Genomic DNA, 20,166 nt, shown 5'->3' on the forward strand with positions numbered 1-20,166 from the left:
CCTTTCCAACCCTAACTATTCTATGATTCTGTGATTTTATGATAATGGCCCTTTTGCTCCACCACTACTACCACAAGCAAACGACAGCTCTTCTGTGAAGAGGTCTGATGGCTTGAGCACCACAAATGATCCCTTTTATAGAAATAAAAAAAATCTATTTTCTCCTCAGATGTGAGGCTTTTCCTAATAATTGTATGGGCCTCAAAGGCCAGGATTAAGCCTAGAATGTTCTTGCCTAGAATTAGATGATGGGTAGCAGCATCCTGCCACTCTGGCCTTACCACTTTAACATGCTTTCTTCCCAACCACTAACACCAGGCAGGAGCATCTGGATTGTGGTGTGAGAAGAAGATAAACAATAATTTTATTGTTAACTTTACACTTTCTTAAGTGTTATCTTCTGGTTTGTTTTAGTTACTCCAGTAAAGCATCTCCTTCCTCACCCTAGAACCCTAAATTAATTGAATGGAAAGAAAGGGGATGGAGAAAGACTTGGAGACAGGATGTTTTCAAATTACCAAAGTCTTTCCTGCCATGGCACTCAATGGCAGGAATAAACCATAAACTGAGCTCTCCTTTAGGAACAAAACATTCTTTTGAAAGCAGAGGTGCGCAGCTCAGTTACCACAGACTAAGCTGCATGTGAGTTACTGCCAGGGAGCTCTGGTTCTGCCCTTGGGTGAGTATTTTTGCCAGATCTGTAGCTCTGAAGCAGTGGTGCTCTGCAAGCACATGCCCAGTCTACTCTGACCTAGCTCAGACCTCAGAACTGAAAATAGGAAAACAAACTTTTTCAAGTGTGTTAACAACCTTGGTTTATTTTCAAATTGCATTTGCAGTGAACGGATTCTTCCCATGCTCATCGACTATGATACTATCAAGGAGACTGATGTTTTAAGGAAGCCCTTTTTTTTTGTCATCTCTTTACTGTCTCTCACTGCTGGTGAGAATTTTAATCTTTTTTTTCTTCTCCTGAATTTCCAGGCCTGCAGGTGGTCTCTATGGCATTGATAGCATGCCCGATCTGCGCAAAAAAAAGCCAATTCCACTTGTCAGTGATCTGGTAAGAGATTTGTTTTTGTTTAGCCAAACAACCGATTTTGACATACGGTAACATTCATTGTCACTTAAGAAGCTGAACGCTTCCTGTTTTGTTAAATTAATTCCTACATTAAAGACTTAGAAGTTGGGCTCGGAAAAAACTCAGTGAGAACAAGCTATGGTTTCATAGACGGTTTCATTCATTTGGCAGAAATAAGATATTTTTTCATGTTCTTTTTATTTTACACATAATATTTGATTATTTTTAGGGCTGCACTATTTTAAAATGTTTTCCTAAAAATCACATACTTTAGGGAAATTTCTAATGTCCGTGTGAGGGTTGTCAACCTACCAGAAGGTTGGAATTTCAGAGGATAGATAAACGAGCATATGTGCTTGAATTTTTAAAGCTATTTGCAGTATTGCCAGTAGGCTTCTGCACTGAGGAAGCAAAAGAACCAAGCGAGTAATGAGGACAAGTTTCATATGCTTATGTGATGTGGTGAAATAAGGCTTCTGAGGGACAAATGGTTTTCTGTTGGCTGTGTGCAGTACAAGTAGCGATTTCATATATGGGGGAAATGCTGTAACAGCTGAAAGACCAAAGTTTCTATATGCTGTAATTAGTGTGAAAAGGTGCATGCATATCTTTCTGCCAGCTTACGCATGGGAAAATTAATACATGTCTTACCAACTGGTTGTATCTTAAATCTTTGCAATAATGGCATTAACTTGTGTTACTTCCTTTGTTTGCTTTCATTATCTCTCTCCACAGGCCATGGTAAGTGGAGCTAAAAACTATCCACCAAGTCTTCACCAAAACAAAAATTGTTTTACCTTATTTTCCCTTCATTTCTTTGCTTTTTAGTTTGTACCTGCAGTTTTGCAGTGCATGTATATCTTAGTGCTCTGTTCTGCCCATCACTGATCAAATGAACTTTTGCTGTCTGTCTGCAAACAGCATAAAGCAGAGCATAAACAGAGGTTTCTGATAGGGTTAGATAATTTCAAAGCAGATGTTGCTAGCTTGAATTTCCTTCTCTGCCTTCATCAAACTGGAATGGCTTGCTGAAGAAATCCTTTGTACACCAGTATGAGGTGCTGCAAAGGCATTGCCCTGTGCTGTCCAAGGCTGCAGAACTTCATGTTGGCGTGATGTGAAAGAGGCAGTTTTGAGGGGAAAATGCTGTTCATTGTGTTCAGTGATGGCCAATGAATGTGATAACACCAGCACATTCAAACCTGTGCTCCCAACCCACTCTGTTCTGTTATTACCCTGTATATTTGTAACCCTTTCAGCATCATGGTTGGGGGTGTTGTGCATGTTGTAAAACTGATGAAATAATCTCCTTTTGGATATGAACGAAGTCAGATATAGAAGAGCGAGCCCCATGTAGTGACCTTAGGCAATAACAAAGCTACCATTGCTACCAGAACACGGAAGTGGAGATTTGAACCCAGGTTTCATTAAGACTTCTTACCAGAGAAAAAACAAAAGTTTCACCTGAGTGTGAATGGTTGTGGGCAGATGGAAACAAGTTGGAGACCTTTCAGAATATGCATTTGACTCTTCTGGAATGTGAGATGTCATTTAAGAAACCAACTTAAATGTCATAGACTGGTGGTTTGGTGTCTGGTGTGACAGAGTCCCTTTGGTCATATTTCTGGGCAGGTATTGCTCGTGCGCTTCTCAATACTCATCGTGAATAATAAACTTTCTTCCTTCTTAGTCACTGGTTCAGTCCCGGAAAGCCGGAATTACCTCAGCAATGGCCACTAGAACATCTCTCAAAGATGAAGAGCTGGTAAGTAGAAGAGTGGCTTGGCTCCTGTTAACTTTTAGTAGGCAAATTGAGGGAATGTGGGTCTCTGGGACGCAGAGTCAGCTTCACAGATGTCTAAAGAGATAGATGCAAAAATTCTTGTATCATTTGTTTAAAGAAACCAAACATTGTAAAAAGTAACACTTACTGTGTCAATATGATCCTGAAAAATGTAAACTTACTGTTTCCTTCTGCGGTATCTACCATGGGGGCCAGTGTGCGAAACTTACTTTATGCAAGATACTCCTTAATCACAAACATTAATTTTTTTCTTCTATTTCCCCCACTTTTTTAAATGCCTGAACAAAGATCTTTGGAAGGGTGTCCTCTGCTCCTCCTTGTAAAAGTTTGATAAATTTAATTACCTCAAATGTGTAGATATGTTGCACTGATCATGCCTTTCCCCTTATAGCCCCTGTGTTAACCAGCAAAAATAGGTTCAGTAACCTTCCTGGGTGTTGTTTTATGTGTGCCCTTGCCTTTCAGAAATCTCATGTCTATAAGAAGACCTTGCAAGCCTTAATTTACCCCATTTCTTGTACAACCCCGCACAACTTTGAAGTGTGGACAGCCACAACCCCTACCTACTGCTATGAATGTGAGGGGCTCCTGTGGGGTATTGCGCGGCAGGGAATGCGCTGCGGAGAATGTGGAGTCAAGTGCCATGAGAAGTGCCAAGACTTGCTCAACGCTGACTGCTTACAGAGTGAGTAGTGTCCAGTGGAGTGCAGCTGTTCCAAAAGTGTGACCAGACCTTTTCTAAGTGTATAAGTGATTCCTCAGTGATAAGAGAAGCTGCATTTGTTTAAATGACTGTATTTTCTGTGGAGGTGTCATTGGGCTAAACCTACCTCCCCTGCCCTGTAGACATAGGCAGCTGCACTGACACAGAAGAACTTCTTTACAGCATTGTGCTTGGTGTACTTTAAAAGAAGGTTTAATTCTTGACTTTTCACTCTCTTTGTTATAACCCATGTAACTTCTAATTTCTCTTGTGTCAGTTCAAATGGTATGTTTGCTGACATATGCTGCTTGGAAGAGAGGCAGTGTGTGAACAAGGTACTAGGCTGGATGCTCTGGCTTTTATTCTGTCCCTTCTGCGCTAGTACCCTTGTCAGGTTGCTTGTTTCAACCATTAGTCTGTTACACTGTTCTAAGCTCTGAAAAGCAGCACTGGGTTCCTGCTTAGAGGATAGAGTCCATGGACTTAGCTTGGATTCGCTGTACCAAATGCAGGTTGGGAAGACATTTTGTCTTTTTAACAGTAAGGTCTCATGGCTGAATCACTTTGTAGACCTGGGTCTGAGTCAGCAGAGGTGCTGGGACAGACAGAAAGGTGTTGTTTGAGCTTATGGACAGCATTTTATTTTTCTACTAGAATTTCTGTTTATTTTGTTGTTTCTTTTTTATCCTGCAGTGTTCAGCACCTAAGCCCTTTCTTTACAGAAGAGCTCTTCGAAGAGCTGGAACTTTGCAGAATAAATGAGACCTTATACAAACAATGGAGAATTTTAAAAGGAATTTGATTAAAGAAATTAAAAAAATAAAGAGGGAAAAATTATTAATTTAGACATCTGGCTGGACCCAGTTATTTTCATTTGCTTAAAAGAAGTTTCTTAATTTGGTCTCAAATTCATGTTCTTGCTTGAGAGAAAAATATCTCAGTCTAAATGGAATATAAATTTCTGCCATATGTGTTAAATCTTGAGTAGGAATGTGGGGCTGTTTCTGTTCTCTCTGGATTTTCTTAGCATTATAGCTTGATGGACTATGTCTAAGAAATCAGAAAAGTTTGTGAAATACAAACAGATTTATTGCAAATCCATGACAGCAGTTACAAGAATATAAACAGTCAGATCTTTTATCTGCCTCAGGCTCTAGCTGCTCAGGAAAACCAGGCTGGATGATCCAGCATGGGATACCTATGGTTTTTTTCTATGGCTTATCTTAAAACCTCAAATGGATATTTTTATGCTTGTATTTTTGATATGAGCAGAGTTTTAAATCAGTTGTAGTTAGGGGCTATTTGCAATGGCTTACTTGTCAGACACAGCTGATACTGGTGAAAAATCTCTGTTCCTCAGTTGCTCAGTGTTTCTGGATTTGTCTTTGAGGGTTGCAAGGTGATCTTTGTAGTTTATAGCATTCAGGCAACTGCATCATTGCCACTTTGGCTTTGTTGTGACCTTTTTATGACTAAGCAAAGAGCTGCTGTGTTGCATTTGGATCTCATTTTTTTGACGCAACTTGATGAAGAGGGTTGGTTAGACTGAGGATAACTATTTGTTTCTAGATTTTACCAGAACCCTCTGCTAACTGGCGATTTTCAGTATTTGAGATGAACAGCTGCTGACGTTTACATCCAGGCATGAATGTCTGTAATGTTACAATATTGAAATGGAGTTGTGATATCTCAGTATGGGGAAAATGCTATATAAAGTAGAGGAAAATTAAATTTGCACCAGCAGCAGCAGTGAGGAAACAGGCACAAAGCTGTTGTGCAGAGCAGAGGTCATGAAGTTGAAAACAAAGAAGAAAAACTGATTTAAGAAATAGGTAATGACTAAGAGAAACTATATTCCTGCAGAGGACAACTGTGGTGGTCCATGCTCAAGAGGGGAGACTTCAGACAGGGATGAGTACTGGAGAAAGTTCAGTGATAATGGGGAAAATATGAGAATGTCTTGATAGAGGATGGTAGGAGTTAATCTTTCAAAAGAGGCTTGGCAGCGTGGAACAGGAGAGGGATGGGAATGATGCTGCCTAAAAAAAGTAAAAGTAGAGAATAGTCCTATCAGGTCTGTCTCAGTAGAATATTTCTAAAGGGATGTTGTGGAGCCCAAGGCCGAGGTGTAAGACGTGCATGTGAATCTCACATGGCTCTGGCTTATACTTGCTTACAGCTATCCATGGCCTAAAGCCTTTCTGAACAGTGGTTCATGTTTAACAGCTGGCAGTGATGTCTCTGTGAATTGGTTTAATCCTTGTTTGAACCTGTTTATGCCTGAAACATGTTGGGGAAGAGGGAGATAAACAGCAGGGAGGGAGATGGTCTGTTTGAGCTTACTGTTTACAGAAGAAAAAAATTGAATAAATTTGCTGTAAGAAAATTAAAGGTGGAAGCAGAAGACAACTTCACTGATGGGAACAGAATGTTTCTGCAGCAGCCTGTGAAGAATAACAATGGGGGCAGCTTTTCTAAACTCTGGTTGGAATTACATAAACTTATGCAATGGGATGTGGGATGTGATGATGGTGGAAGTGGGCACTTTTTTATGGAATAGAAGTAACAACTGGAAATTACTCTATTTCTCTGGATAGTAAAGCATTAGGTAAGAACTTGGGTTTTGATTCAGGAGCTTGCAGATGTTTGCTTTGCACATTGCCTTTCAAAATGAAAATACAAGATACTTAGCGTCCAGAGTTTGACAAATGAAGAGGAAACAGCTGAGAGTACACTGGGATCAAAACTTGTGAAACATGCAAAAACGAAACAAAAAAGTTACTTACTGAGTTATTTTAAAGCTGCCCACCATCAGAACAGGGGAGATAGAAAGACTGTGAGCCAGGGGTTGGTGGGGTATCCAGAGTGAGTGTGGTGGGTATCAATATCTGGGGTAGAGATGTCAAGGAAACTGAAGGTGGTAGCTGGGTAATTAAGACAGAGAGGGCCAAGGAAAGATAGTGCTGGGAAATTAAGATGATGGTGGGGCCAATATATGGATGTATTTCTGGTCTGGAGAAACATGTTATTGATACTAGAAATCTATTAAAAGGCTTTTCCTGGCAGCTGTGTTCTCTGCGTTGGCATGCTCATGCTAAAATCCTTCTAACCAGGCCAGAAGAAAATAGAAAAACTTATTTAATTTTTTGTATGTTTTAAGGACATAGGCTGTGCTTGAGGAATGAGAAACAGGGTTTCTGGGGAACAAGCAACAGTTTAGAGATCCAGTAAATTCAAGACTGAACTTTCTGAACTTTCAGTATACTGAACTCAGCAGGGAGTTTTTCCTAACAGAAGCTTTATTGTTGCTGTCAGTAAAAGGCCCCACACAAACATTCTCAGGACATCTTCACTTATTTAAGGTTTCCACAAAACGTTACATTGAAATAAAAGGAATTTTCAGGCTGGTAACAAATACAAATCTATTGATAAAACCTCGGTGCCTCAGGATATATCTTCACTTCAGTCTGTGTAAGTCTTCCAGAATATGCTGCATTGGAGTAAAATGAATTTTCAGGCTGGTCACAAATACAGTACCATTGTCTTAATGCCTTAAAATTTTGGGCAGGCACCTGGGGTTTTATTCCTTATAATCAGAATGTGCTGTTTATCCATCTTCTGTCCCTTTAATGCCTTTCTGAGAGAGATAAAAGGATCTCTTTTCCAAATTCTGTTAGAATTGAGTCTGGTTATTTCTTATGAGGGTGTTTTTCTTAACCCGTACATTTTGAAGAAACTTGAGTATCTGATACAGTCAACAAATGTATGGGTCTGCAGTGATGAAACACTCAAATTCAGCGATGCTTTGCTGCAATTTGAATCAAAATCCATTTGCAGACTGATTCAGCAATTCCGTGAATTGGCAGTGCCTGAAGTGCAGTAAACTGGAATCTGCTGTGGCATGTGTACTGCAGCCATCTGGTTTATGGCTCTGTGGGAACGAGGTTGTTTCTTTGAGGATGTTTCTCTAATGTAGGTACTTAGAAGACATTAATCTAATGGTGGGATGCTCACCTTTTTAGCCTTCTGCTATTCTTGGAAGTACTCAAAGCCTCTGCTGCTTACGTCCACTTCCTTTCTTGCTTGGTTGAAACTGGATGGTGGGATGGTCTTTAAAGTCCAGAACACAAAGCTGTTGAAAACAGAGAGCTTTTATCCCTTGCCCTGTGCACTGGTGTGGTACTAACTAAAATACAATGGGTTGGGCAATGTTGGTGTCAAAGGAAGAGTAAAGCAGAGGATGGATGTGTTGGATACCAAGGAACAGATGTAGCAAAATAAGCAGAATTATGAAGAGGGTGGAAGGGAAGGGCATTATGCTAGCACAATCCTAGTAAAAGGGGCCTGTACAGTTCTGGGCTAGCATTTGAAAAGCCACAGTTAAACCTGAGAAAAGAAACTGCCCTGGGATATCAGAATCCTGTCCTCCAGATATCTTGACAGTGGGGAAATAAGATCTCAAGCTTTAAACTACTGTTGAACTGGAAATCTGTGTTGTGAATGTGATTAGCCACATGTCTTTATTAGTGCTTCTTTATGCTGTGCTGGAGCAACAAACCTTGGAGAACTTCACACGAGCTGTTAGGGCTGCATTACTGAATGTCCTGCTTTCAGTACTGTCTTGGCACCTAGGGTCTTGGTTCACCTCTGGAGTTGTTCAGTGCGTTTTGACTCAAGACTGGAAGTCAGGTATGTTTACTGCTTTTTGGATAAGAAACTTGTGTGTGTGGTACTCTGAATTCAAAGACTGCAGTTCAGAGACCAGCTTAGTGAGCGGACTGTTAGTGAGACCAAATAAGCCACTCTTGTGATAATCATCTTGGCTTCTGTGTTGAGTGATGATTAGGCACCATGGTGATGAATACTTGTTTGCTCCCAGAATCCTATGCAGGAAAATATTTGCACAGAAGGAGGAAGGATACCTTTATCTGAAACTTGAATATCTATTTTAAGTTTCAAGAATATATAATTTCTAAGCATTATCCGCCTACTGAACTGCTGTCTTCTATCCTGCCAGTGTTGCTTTCTTGACTTTTTCCTGTTAAAGCACAGGATAGCAGCACTGGTAGTTTACTAATAGCTGTATCGATACAATTCCCAATATAGACATGTTTGCTTTCTGTTTCCAGTCATAAATTGACTTATAATTCAGCCCTAGAGAAGAGAGAAGGAAAGCACAGTACCATTTGTATGATGCTGTATGCAGTACTTCTATATTCCCATGCCTTTCTGTTGCCATTTACAGGACTACAAGAAAAGCTGATCTGCTGTCCAAACCCCTCTTTTTGTAGCAGGATAAATAGGATCCAAGTCCAGTGGCAGGAAAAGCACCCTGTGCCATCCAGTATAGTGACATGCTTTGGGTTTATATCACATACATCATAGTGATTAGTCCCCCAGTGGATGTTTTAGAATCTGTGGAGGTTTTGTACCAACAAGCAGGTGTTAAAATTAAGAGTGTACTATTGAGACAGAGAGTTTCTCTGTTCTTTATTAGTCTGTATTGTTAATTAAAGTGTCTGTCTGTTTCTGGTTCTTCCACTGCAGTTCAGGTGCAGACTCCGCAGGAAGAGAGACCTTCCCCAGGGAAGGAATAATGGAGCCTTCTTATCTGTGCAAGTTGTCTGAGCAAAGTGGGGAAGAAGCATGGATGGAGGTGGGGGACTTCCTCTGAAAGTCAGGAGGCAGAGCCAAGCCTTAGAGCTGAATAAAGAGAGGATTCTCTTGGGGTCTCTGTGAAATGGCTCTCACTTCCTACAACCCCACATGCCAGGAACTGCTGCTAGCCTCAGAGAGGGATACATGCACAATGCAAGGTCTCTGGAGGGGGTGGGGATGTTAAATATTATTTTAACTAGAATACCTCCATTTGCCCAAGTTTGTGTTCTAAAGCATCACACGATGCTCCTAGAGTGCTTGCATTAAGGCAGTAATGCAGATCATGTTATCCCAGAATTGTGATAACTCTTGTTCCATCTCAGTGATGAGCAATGAAACATTTATATTTGTAAGCTGCTTGTCTAGTAAGTTATTTAGAAAATGGTTTTGAAGTAGAGCACTCAGCTCATGCACAAACAACATAAGCTCTTAATGTTTGAATTTCTACATGTTCTTAATTTCCTTAGGGTCACAAAGGTCAGGGCAGAGTTGGTGCATTTGGATCATGACAGACTGCAGAATTCCAGCTAGGACAGGCAAATTATTCAGCTTGGCCCTTCCTGATTTCCCAGCAATTTTCTGTAGTTCTGTGTGTAATTCAGAGTCCACCTCCATCCCTAGAAGACCTAGTTCTGTTAAAGCTGAATAGCACTTCTTATCTAAAGTTCAAAGTATAGCCGCTGGTATCATTTCAGTTTCCTATTCCTTTAATAAATGTTGGGTCTACAGCTGGATGATTGCCTGATACAAGACATCACTTTGGGTGGTGCTAGTTCTTCATCACTGGTGAGTAGAGACAGCAGGGACTATGTAATTAATTCCAGTCTTTTTATTTCATCTTAAGCCAACAATAGGCAACTCTGGGGCAGATACATTTTATTGTACTAAATGAAATACTGAACATCAAGCCTTTAGCAAGTAAAATGAAAAGAATAATCAGGTAATGTGAAATTATGGCTTATTTTATACCCAGGTCTTTAATAGCATGCATGAGTATGCAGTGTCCTTAATGAACTTCTGAAACTTCAATGGTCACAGCCTGTTCCAAACTGTGGTATTTTTTTTTTCCTTTGTTGGTTTGGATGGTGGAAGTTATAATTGAGTTGTGTTTCTTGAAGTGAATTTAGTAACGGTGAAAGGTGTTAGATTGAAGGCCCTAGAAATAGATGTCTTCAGGCACCATTAGTCACTGGGCACCTTTTTGAGCCTGATAACAAGGTTGCCTGTTATGTTGTAGTGCTGGGGGTCCTTTATCTGTGTTCATAGACCTTTATTCATATTTGGTCATTACCTGCTGAAACTGTTTCATATGCAAAACTTATAGTAAAGGTGCTGCAGATATCACATTTGCCCATTTCTTCCAAAAGAAAACAGCTTTATGTATCTTTGTGATTGATGTCTCTCTTTGTACACACTTGCACGTGCTTCAATATGGATTTTTAAGGTGATGTAATATTTGGTGAACACCTGGATGGAGATAATTTTTCTAGGAAAAAGCTTACTTTAATTAAACTATCCCAGAGAAGGAAAACAAGCAAAAGCATATGAAACTAAACAGAAATATTATGATCAAATGTTTTCACAGAACATTTATATTGGTTTAGCTTAATCTGATTTAAGAGCATAGCTTGAAATTGCTGCAGATTGCATGTACAGACCCTGTGTGCAATCTTGGATTCCTGCTTTTCATTTCATACCCAAGTTTGTCTGCCCTGTTAGCTCATGTCAGTGCTTTCATTAGCTCTCAGTGGCTGAATTCTGACATCAAACATGACTGTATGAATTGAGTAGGGAGTAGTTGGTTGGGGGAGGGTTCTTACATCCTATTTATCTGAACTCTAAATTTTGTGAGAGGTATGCAAGTGACTAGAGACCTCTCTCTTTCCAGATACAGTTGGCTACCTACATAGTACAGACCCTATGCTTGGCTCTTGTATTTCCAGCTGGATACTGTACTAGTGCTTATGATGGCCAAAGTTTTTAACTATTGAATTTGCTACCTTATATTTATTTGTTATTATGTCTCTGGCTTGGTGTCTGATCCAAACAAGGTGGTTCCAGGCAGAATGGGACATAGATTGTGCAGTAACTCTCTGCTGAACGGGGAGTCATGCTGACCATGTCGGCCCATCTGAACTTATGTTCTCTCATGGTGCTGAGGTGCAGTATTGAGACAAGTTCATAGCTACTATTTGTACTGGAGTTCCTATACCATCTTCTTAGCACTTGCTAAGCAGGAATTTTTTTATTCAAAGCAAGGTGTTAAGAGAAGGAGGCATCCTGATGTTTGCTGTTAAAGAACCATTATTTCTGGGTCTTCCTCAGCTGCAAGAGTATTAAACTCAGGCCTGTTGTCAGTAGAGGAACCTGATCCGAGGTTATAGAAGAATCTGAGCCTTCTTCCGTTCTATTATCTCTTCTGTCTCTTCCCTTGTATTATCCCCTCCCAGCACTGAGTGGCCCACTTTCTCTTGTATGTATGTTGAAATGGGGGGGGATTCCAACTGTGAAAGTTAACAGCAAGAGCCATGATGAGGAGGGGAACTCATGGCTTTGATCTTCCATTCAGATTCAGGGAAGCATGAGTTGGTATTTGGCTCTTTCCGATGAGTATTGTGTATTTTCTGGTGCACAGGAGCAGCAGAGAAGAGCTCGAAGCATGGAGCTGAAGACCGAACGCAGAATTTCATCATGGCAATGAAGGATCGCATGAAAATCCGGGAGCGGAACAAGCCAGAGATCTTTGACTTGATAAGAGATGTGTTCTGTGAGAGCAAATTGACACATGCTCAGCAGATGAAGACAGTGAAGCAGAGCGTGCTTGATGGCACCTCAAAATGGTCAGCAAAGATCACGATCACAGGTGAGTGATGAATGCATGGCCTCACTTGGGAGCTGAAGGTAAAAGAGAGTTGGTGTGAAGCTAGAGGAAACGGAGAGAAAAGGCTTCTCTGACCTGTGTCTCTTTTTTCTCCGTGTACGGTAGCAGGTGGAGATACTCCTAACGCAGGCACTGTAGTGCACCATGAGCTGCAGATCATCAGGAGAGCTCTCATAAGTGATATTCCTGTTCCTCTGGCCATTCTGAGCTGCTGTGTCATGTGTGGATGCATTGTCTTGTTGCATGGGGGTGGTAACACTTGTCTTTTCCTTCCAGTGGTGTGTGCTCAGGGTCTGCAGGCTAAAGACAAGACTGGGTCCAGCGATCCGTATGTAACCGTTCAAGTGGGTAAAACAAAGAAGAGGACAAAAACGATTTTTGGGAATCTGAACCCTGTATGGGAAGAGAAATTTTACTTGTAAGTGCTATTACAATGACTCTCAGCCCCATTTTGTCTGTCCGTATAATCTGTGTCTTCTCTGTCATTGTGTGTTCCTACATTATCTGTAATGTATGATGGTTTTTATTTCACTGTGTGTGTGCATCTGGAGGGTTGATGTCTTTAACAATGTATGTAGTGCACACCTGTCCTCTCATCTGTCTTCTGTATTTATAAATCATTTGCTTTGTGAACAATTTTATATTGATGTTTCTAGAGAAAGCTAAAGAGAAAGGAAAATCTTTAACTCAGTGACTTTTGTGCCTGGTAAATAGACATACTTTCAAAATACTTTGAAATATAAAGGAGTAAAGTTTGTATAAAAGACTAAGCAAACTTCCTGTGACTTACTGCTGTGATCTGCTATTGGTGTTTGAGGTTAAAGATGGTTGTCTGATTACTTGGCTGTGGCACTACCAGTCTCCCCTTTCAGCTCTGGAAAATCAATGTAGCAGTAAGTCAAGAGATTATCTGCTTTCAAGATGAGCAATGCATCCGTGTCTGAATTTAAAGCAAAGGCTGTAGGCACAATCCTTTATGTATCAACTACTCTCGGAACACTGAAGAATGTATTATTCTATCCTGCTTTTATTGAATAAGTAAACAATACCCTCAATTTATCATTGATCATGTTATAAAGCAAAGTGGAGACATGAAATCCAGCAAGCATTTTCTAAAGATTCTGAGTGATCTCATTTAACCTCAAAGATCTTTATTTCCTTAACGTGTAAGCTCTTCCCTTGTATCTTCTCTCTTTTTCCTTTTTTTAATTCCTAAACTGCTTGGGGGGAGCTGTCTGTACAAACTGAAATTTGTTTGTGTTATAAAATGAGGCTTGTATCAGCCCAGCTTTGTCTTTACAATGTACAGAAAACAAAATTATTTTTAAAGTAGTTTTGAACTTTTCATTAACATCAGAAATTGGTGCTATTTTGAGGGGTTAAGCCCTTGACTTTATTCTTAGTTTAATCCAAGGTAACATTACTGCTTGGTAAGTAGTAAGGATGCTTAGGTGCCATTTGGATAACTCCAGTCACAATAGCAATAAGTCTAAGTGGGAGCCTTAAGGACCTTGATTTGCCGTGCCAAGTAGTTACCATGGTATTTGCAGTGTGTTCCCTTCTAAATTTAGGAGCTTTAACAAATACTGTGTTTAAAGATAGATACCACAACGTGATAAATGTCACAGTTTTAACGGTGCCACTGTTCAGATCTTATTGCCATGTCTGTGATTCAGCAGATAATATGCTGTTGGCCATTAAGAGTTGATGCGAGTTGATGCTGTTTTCTTTCTTGCCTGTGTCTTGGTTGTTGTTCTAATTGCCTTGGAATAGCAGGAGGTGATGAAGGAAATGAGCGCGGTGTCCAGATTGATGGCAGAATTGATTCCATTCAGTACTGGAGTCAATGTGTTGTTTTGTTACTTGATGTCAAAGCTCACCTTATGCTGGGTGAGGAGAGTCATTTAGACATGTATGCGGCACTGGTCTTTTACACGCCCATCTTCTTTTTTTACATTTATGGCTCTTTTTTCAGCCTACAACTCCTAAAATTTCTGAATTTTTCTACCCCATAATTAGATGGAAATCACATATGCAGGCCCCAAAATACCCATTACATACTAAGCTTTTTTTAGAGATTGTCAGGACAATCAAGAGATTGTAAAATTTAAAGGGGTGTGTGTGTGTGTTTGATTCTTAGAATGAAGTTAATTTGTTATAGTGAGAGAAATGTGTGCTGGTAGTTATTGAAAGCCTGCCTTGTGGTAGACATGTGAAAAGTCTGGTGTTCAAAATGCTTAAGTATTTCAATGAGGGGAAGAGATATGTGGGTAGATAGAGGTCAGGGCAGTAACTAATGTGTTTGTTAGCAATTGCTGTTCCTTTTCTGTTTGGCTTGGTGGAGAGACTTGTTTGTAGCTGGTGCTCATTAGGTGCCCAGTGTCTTTTATACAATCACGATTTCAGTGTCTTTTAAAAGGTTGGATATAGAGCCAGAAACCTGTGTGCCTCAGTCATTATAATTATAGCATTATTGTTGTAATCCATGGCATGAATTGAGGCAGACTGTGCACAGCTGAGTGGTATAATTCTTTCTACAGACTCAGTAAAGTTTATTAAAAGCAGCTTAAATAAGGTGTAATATTTTTGAGGCTGCAGTAGCCTATTTCAAATAGTTTCTCTGTATTTATTTACAGTGATGGATGGAAAAGTGTATTAACTTAAATACTTTTCCTTAAATATGACTTTGTTCCTTTTCTGCGTATTTTCAGAAAAAAATATTTTGGTAGGCTTGACCCAATTCGAAAGTCCACATTTAGATCCGTATTTTAGAAAAGGCAAGGTTGAAAACACTTTGGGTTTCCATTATAAGTGCTATTTAGGTCATTGCTAGCCTGTGTAACTGTAGGCATCTGCTGATTAATGACTAGTTCTTGGAGCATATTCGCGTTGTCTGGGCAAGTGGTTTGCAGGTTCTATTTCTTTCTGAAAATGATCTCTTTGTATACTTACATCTTCAGCTTTTGGAAATACATTGTTAGAGATATTTGTATCTTTCACCAGAGTTTGAAGACTTAGGAAAATGTAAAGGGTTGGTCTTTCTGCTCATTTCTGATCTTTCAGTGCAAAGTTTTGCAGGCTTGATGCACAGATTGTGTCGAGTGGGATGCTTGGTAGGATGAGGATTAATGGGGGGCTCCAGGCACTGATGGAAGAGATGATCTATCAGTATGCACTAAGGAAGCCCAGCTTCCCTTGGCTTTACATGCCAATCCCTTTCCTTCATCATTCCTATCATTATGATGAGCAGCCTTATGAGTAGCCTCCTTCATTTGCCATGTGCTTCTCTCCTCTGTGCCTTCAACTCTCTTCCCTTGCCTGTAACTCTGGTGGGACAGAAGACAGCACATGTCCTGCCTGCAGTTGGTTCTGAGTTGTCTGCATCAGTTGGTACATAAGAATCAGGCGGCTGCAGGCTTTCCAGGGATAGCAGCTGGTTATGGGATTCTCTTCTCACAAAACTTGTCAGAACACTGAAGCTTTCATAACAAGTCAGCAGAACTCCATTTCCTTAGGAAACAGCCCAGTAATACTGGAGGGAAGGTATTTTTTTCATTGTTCAGTGTGATTAGAACAGGACATTCCCCATTTAGACGTGTTTTAGACTGTCAGTAGAAATTACAGGCTTCCTAGAACCCTTTGTGAAGGCTGAAGCTGAGCATCCATTGGGTTACAATAGGAGACAGTATTTAGGGAGAATAAACTTGACCGCAGGACAGAGTTTCCATTTTAAAGGAAGAGTTCTTTTAAAGAGCTTATTTGGAGGCTGTTAGTCTGTAGCTTTTATTCAGGAAGTGACCCAGTCTTTAATGACTGTGAACAGTAGAAGGTACTGGATTCAAACAGGACACTGCTGTTTTTCTTGGCCTAGGTGCAGAATGACTCGTTCATTTTACAGTAATATCTCTTTGAAGTTGTATAGTCTGAGTACAGCTGTGTCTGAAGCTTTGAATGGTGGGTGTGAAATCACTGCCTGGAACAGATTACATTGTCACTGAACAGTTTGCAAGAAGCATGTTTATTCTCTCTCTGACTGCAGAAGAGTAACTGAGTTAAAATACATGTGGTGCCTCCTGCTAGCAGATAATCAATTTTACTAGGACATGCAGAGCCACACATGATATGCGTTCCTGTTAATCTTTTGGGAATGCTGCTATTGCATAGCTAACCAGTGGGTGGTCACTCACAAGCTTCTGTTCAGTTCCTCGGTTTTTCTTTCAGCTGTTGTCACACTTGGCATCTTTCAGTTTTCTCTGTGGTTATATACGTCTGTTCTAGAGCTGTATTTTGTACTACCCCTTCTGGGACCACTGTGTTTATAAATGCCACTGTAACTGTCTCTTCTGCTTCCCTTCACTGCATGGCAGGAGCCATTCAGTTTGTCTTGCTTTCTTTCTTCTCCAGGTACTGCGGATTCTGAAACTGGCACTTATAAAATCCCAGTTGTTTCCCTGCTCAGCTACCAATGTGAAACTTAAATTTGCACGCAGAGCTGATGCCTTGTGGCAAGCACCTGTTGGGAAGCTGGGTTAATGTAGCTAAGGATGTAACGCTCAGAATCACTTTATCTGCTCTTTGTAGTTAAGAGAGCCGCACCATTAATTTGTCAGCTGGTGTTGTAGCACTGGATTACAGGAAAACGATTGTACTTGTTCCCCTAATAAAAGAGCTTCATGCTACTTAGAACAGAAAACTCGTTTCTTTGTTCTTAGACAGCAACACCTGGATCTCAGGGCATATGTCTAAGCTACGAAGGATTTTAGCTTTGTTCTCTTAGAACTTTGATTTTGCCTTTGGTGTTCTCCCTGCTGTCCTTTTTTCTCACTAATCGAAGAGTCTTGGTATTGTTTAAAAATTAACCTGTCCTGAGGAGTTTCCTGCCTTCCGCTCCCGTTGAAGTTGGCCACAACAGAGCTGCCAGTTGGACCCTTCATCTGAACCGCATCCAGATCTTCCTGCTTTTTCAGCCAGGCCATTTCCCATAGGCAACTTTTTTTCTGCTCCTTCTGTGTATGTTGTTATAACTCTCTACTAAGCTTTCTCATAGTGGTTCTGACAACTGTATCTTCTTCTCATTTTTCAGAAAATAACTCTTTTTTTCTTTTTTTGAAACTTTTTTCCTGAAAAGCAAAAATTTCCTCCTAAAATGATCGAGGCCCTGAAGCCTTGCTAATCTGTTCTCTCCTGTGCCTTTTCCCACCTCCTTCACTCTCACCTATTATTTCTGCAAGCAGCCCTGCACTTTCTTTCTCTATCATTACATGAAATGTCCCTTGCACTGGACTGTGAACTTTACAGGCCCTTCTGGAGAGCTGCATCTGCTGTGGTGCAGAGGGGAAACGTCTTACAGAATATGGCCATATTCAGTAGATATTCAGTAGACTCTTTGAACCATAAATATTTGTTGTCGTATCAAAACACAGCAAAACTACTTAATTTGCGGCTTGACTGACATATGTGCAAAATATTGTTGCTTCCTCTGGTGCGTAACTTCCATTGTTTGTTCTTGTTACATCTGCTTACAGCTTTTTGTCTTTATGAGCCTGTCCACTGTACAAGTCAGGGGCTGTCTTCCACTTTGGGAGCTGCCTAATACAGCGAACTCCTGGCTGCGTAAGGGGCCTCTGGGCTCTGCTGCTCTTCAGGCAGAAAATAGAAGAAAACAACATAATTTAAGGAAACATCTTTATATAAAATGGCCATGTAGAGTGATAGGGATTAGGTATTAGGCAGAAGTTCTTGCCTATGAGGGTGCTGAGGCACTGGCACAGGGTGCTCAGAGAAGCTGTGGCTGCCCCATCCCTGGCAGGGTTCAAGGCCAGGTTAGACAGGGCTTGGAGCAACCTGGTCTAGTGGAAGGCGTCCCTGGCCATGGCAGGGGGTTAAAACTGGGTGAGCTTTAAGGCCCCTTCCAACCTAACCATTCTGTGACTCTGTGTAGGCATTCCACCTCTCTAGTCTGCACAATGCATTTTAGAAATGCACAGTCTAGGTGTCTGCACAGTGTTAATGGAATGAAGCTGAGGGCCTGGGGAGTCCTGCAGGGTCAACATGTTAATAACACCTGTGTTGAGAAGAGAAATCAATTGCGAAGAGATGTCCACGTGGGTGGCATACAAATGGACTTCAAACCTTCCAGTTATTTGCCAGACTGTCTTCATGAGCATAGGTTCACAAATGTGAACTAATGGAGGTGGAAGATTACAGGTTTTCAATTTGGCACTCTCCATGCTTTAAACTTGTGATCTTTGCTCACATGAAGATCATTTTGTGAACTGCTGGGCACATGGTTTTATAGTATACCCTTACAAAGGTTCTGCTGTAAGAGATACTAACTTTGCCACAGCTTAACAAGGCATATGACTTTAGCTTTAGCATTCGTGAAGGTTAAGTGACAATGCTGCAAATGTTGTTAGCACAAGCAGCAAATTATTAGCAGTTTCAGCACAAATGTCTTTTTATTTACAGATGAGGAGAGGTCTCGGAAGTAAGAATTGCTTTCTACAGTGTTTTTGGTGGAAGTTGGAGCTAGATTAGAAGGGTAAACTTGCTAACTTCATTGTGGGAGGCACTATAGTGTAAATTCAGCAGTTGCTTGTTCTGTTTAGCCACCAATATACCAATTAGCATGTGTGTGGGTATGCTGCTGTGTGAGCAGACCAGAATTAACTACAGCTTCGTGTGCTCGCGTGCTTCCCCTCAGCCCAGCTGATAACTGGGCATGGGAGGAGGCCAGAGTATTGACAGTGCAGGGGACGTGTGTGGGGAACTGGTGGCTTGGGGTTGGGTGAGGCCATAGGGGAATGTGGCAGAAGAGATGGAGGTAGAGCACAGTCAGCAGAACCAGGCTCGGGTGCTTCTGCTGCTCCGGGAACTGCTGGCTTCAAGCAGAAAAACTTCATGAAAAAAGAAAAACCAACTCCACAATTTATTTGATTTTAAGTTTCCTTAAATATTTGGTATGCTGATTCTTGAAGTTGTCATTCTATTGGTAGCTTGAAGTGTAGAAGTTCCTTATAAAAATGGCACCAATACAGACATCAGGACAATATGGGCATAAAAGAGACAATTTCTGAGCCATGTACAAAGGGAACCTGGTTTCCAGTCTCTTGCACTCTGAAACAGGCCTGAAAGCATTTGGTATTTTCTTCTTTACAATGGGGTCACAGAAAGATTCTTCTCTCTGCATCCTCTTGGGAAAGCTGTGGGAGCTCGGCCGTGGGAGACGGGACAGACGTATGTGTGCACACAGTGACATCAAGCTTCACAGGATTGTAGCAAGAAGTGGGGCAGGCATCTTTAGAAATGTTCCAGCTCCTGTATTAGCAAAGGGGAGAGTTTCTAGCAGCAGAGCTTGTTAGCCACAGTCTGTCACTGTTGTGATGCTGCTACAGATTGGAAGCTATTTCCCACTAGTTAGCCTGTTATCAGTCATCAAGCCCAAGTCCTCTGGTATAGATGGTTCTGTTTTGGGGTGCTCTCTGGAAGGAGAACTGGTGTTGACACAACTGTCTTGCTTCACCAAAAGGTCCATGTTTCCTGCTGATGTAGATGCTGATATTTTATGGGTAAGCAACCATCACAAGGCTTTCAGCTGCTGTGAGCCAGTGATAAGACTCACTGTCTGGCATGGGAGCAGCATAAGGAATATGAATTGAGCACTGTCTTAAAAACATAAGGAAAGGTGTGGTAAAATACAAGCTTCTATTGCTCAGTAAATGTTACTGGAAAGTTTCCTGTAGCACTCAACAGTGAGTTACGCTGCTGTAGCCAAGTGAAGGATGATAGCCAGTACTCCACGAGCCTGGTAGCATGCACAGGGGACTGGCTAAGGTAGATTTAGGTCTAAACAGTGAATGTTTTCCTAAAAGAAAGAGACATTTTCAATCTACAGTGGCAAAGAAACAAGATCAGAGCAGTCCTAACAAAGAACATGTCTGCCAGAGGTGAGGTCTGAAGAAATCGGGTGCTTTGTAAATGGCATGTGTGCCAGTCTGCGTTCTTAGGCACCCGTGCACTTCTGAACACTGAACCTCTGA

At 41.0% G+C, this 20,166-nt stretch overlaps 1 protein-coding gene across 1 annotated transcript in view; it reads left to right on the top strand.

Annotated features, from left to right (window-relative positions):
* The window catches only part of LOC308231703 (protein unc-13 homolog B-like), a gene marked incomplete at both ends in the record, with an annotated part of 214,278 nt that overhangs the window by 131,844 nt on the left and 62,268 nt on the right, over positions 1–20,166 (top strand). The window contains 5 exons of the mRNA XM_080637365.1: positions 985–1,063; positions 2,772–2,846; positions 3,351–3,570; positions 11,882–12,109; positions 12,404–12,545. Coding sequence (XP_080493491.1) covers positions 985–1,063; positions 2,772–2,846; positions 3,351–3,570; positions 11,882–12,109; positions 12,404–12,545 — 744 coding nt within the window. The remainder of the gene's footprint in view (positions 1–984; positions 1,064–2,771; positions 2,847–3,350; positions 3,571–11,881; positions 12,110–12,403; positions 12,546–20,166) is intronic.

The sequence above is a fragment of the Psittacula echo genome, assembly GCF_963264785.1.
Source record: "Psittacula echo genome assembly, chromosome: Z".
In the NCBI taxonomy this organism is placed as follows: domain Eukaryota; kingdom Metazoa; phylum Chordata; class Aves; order Psittaciformes; family Psittacidae; genus Psittacula; species Psittacula echo.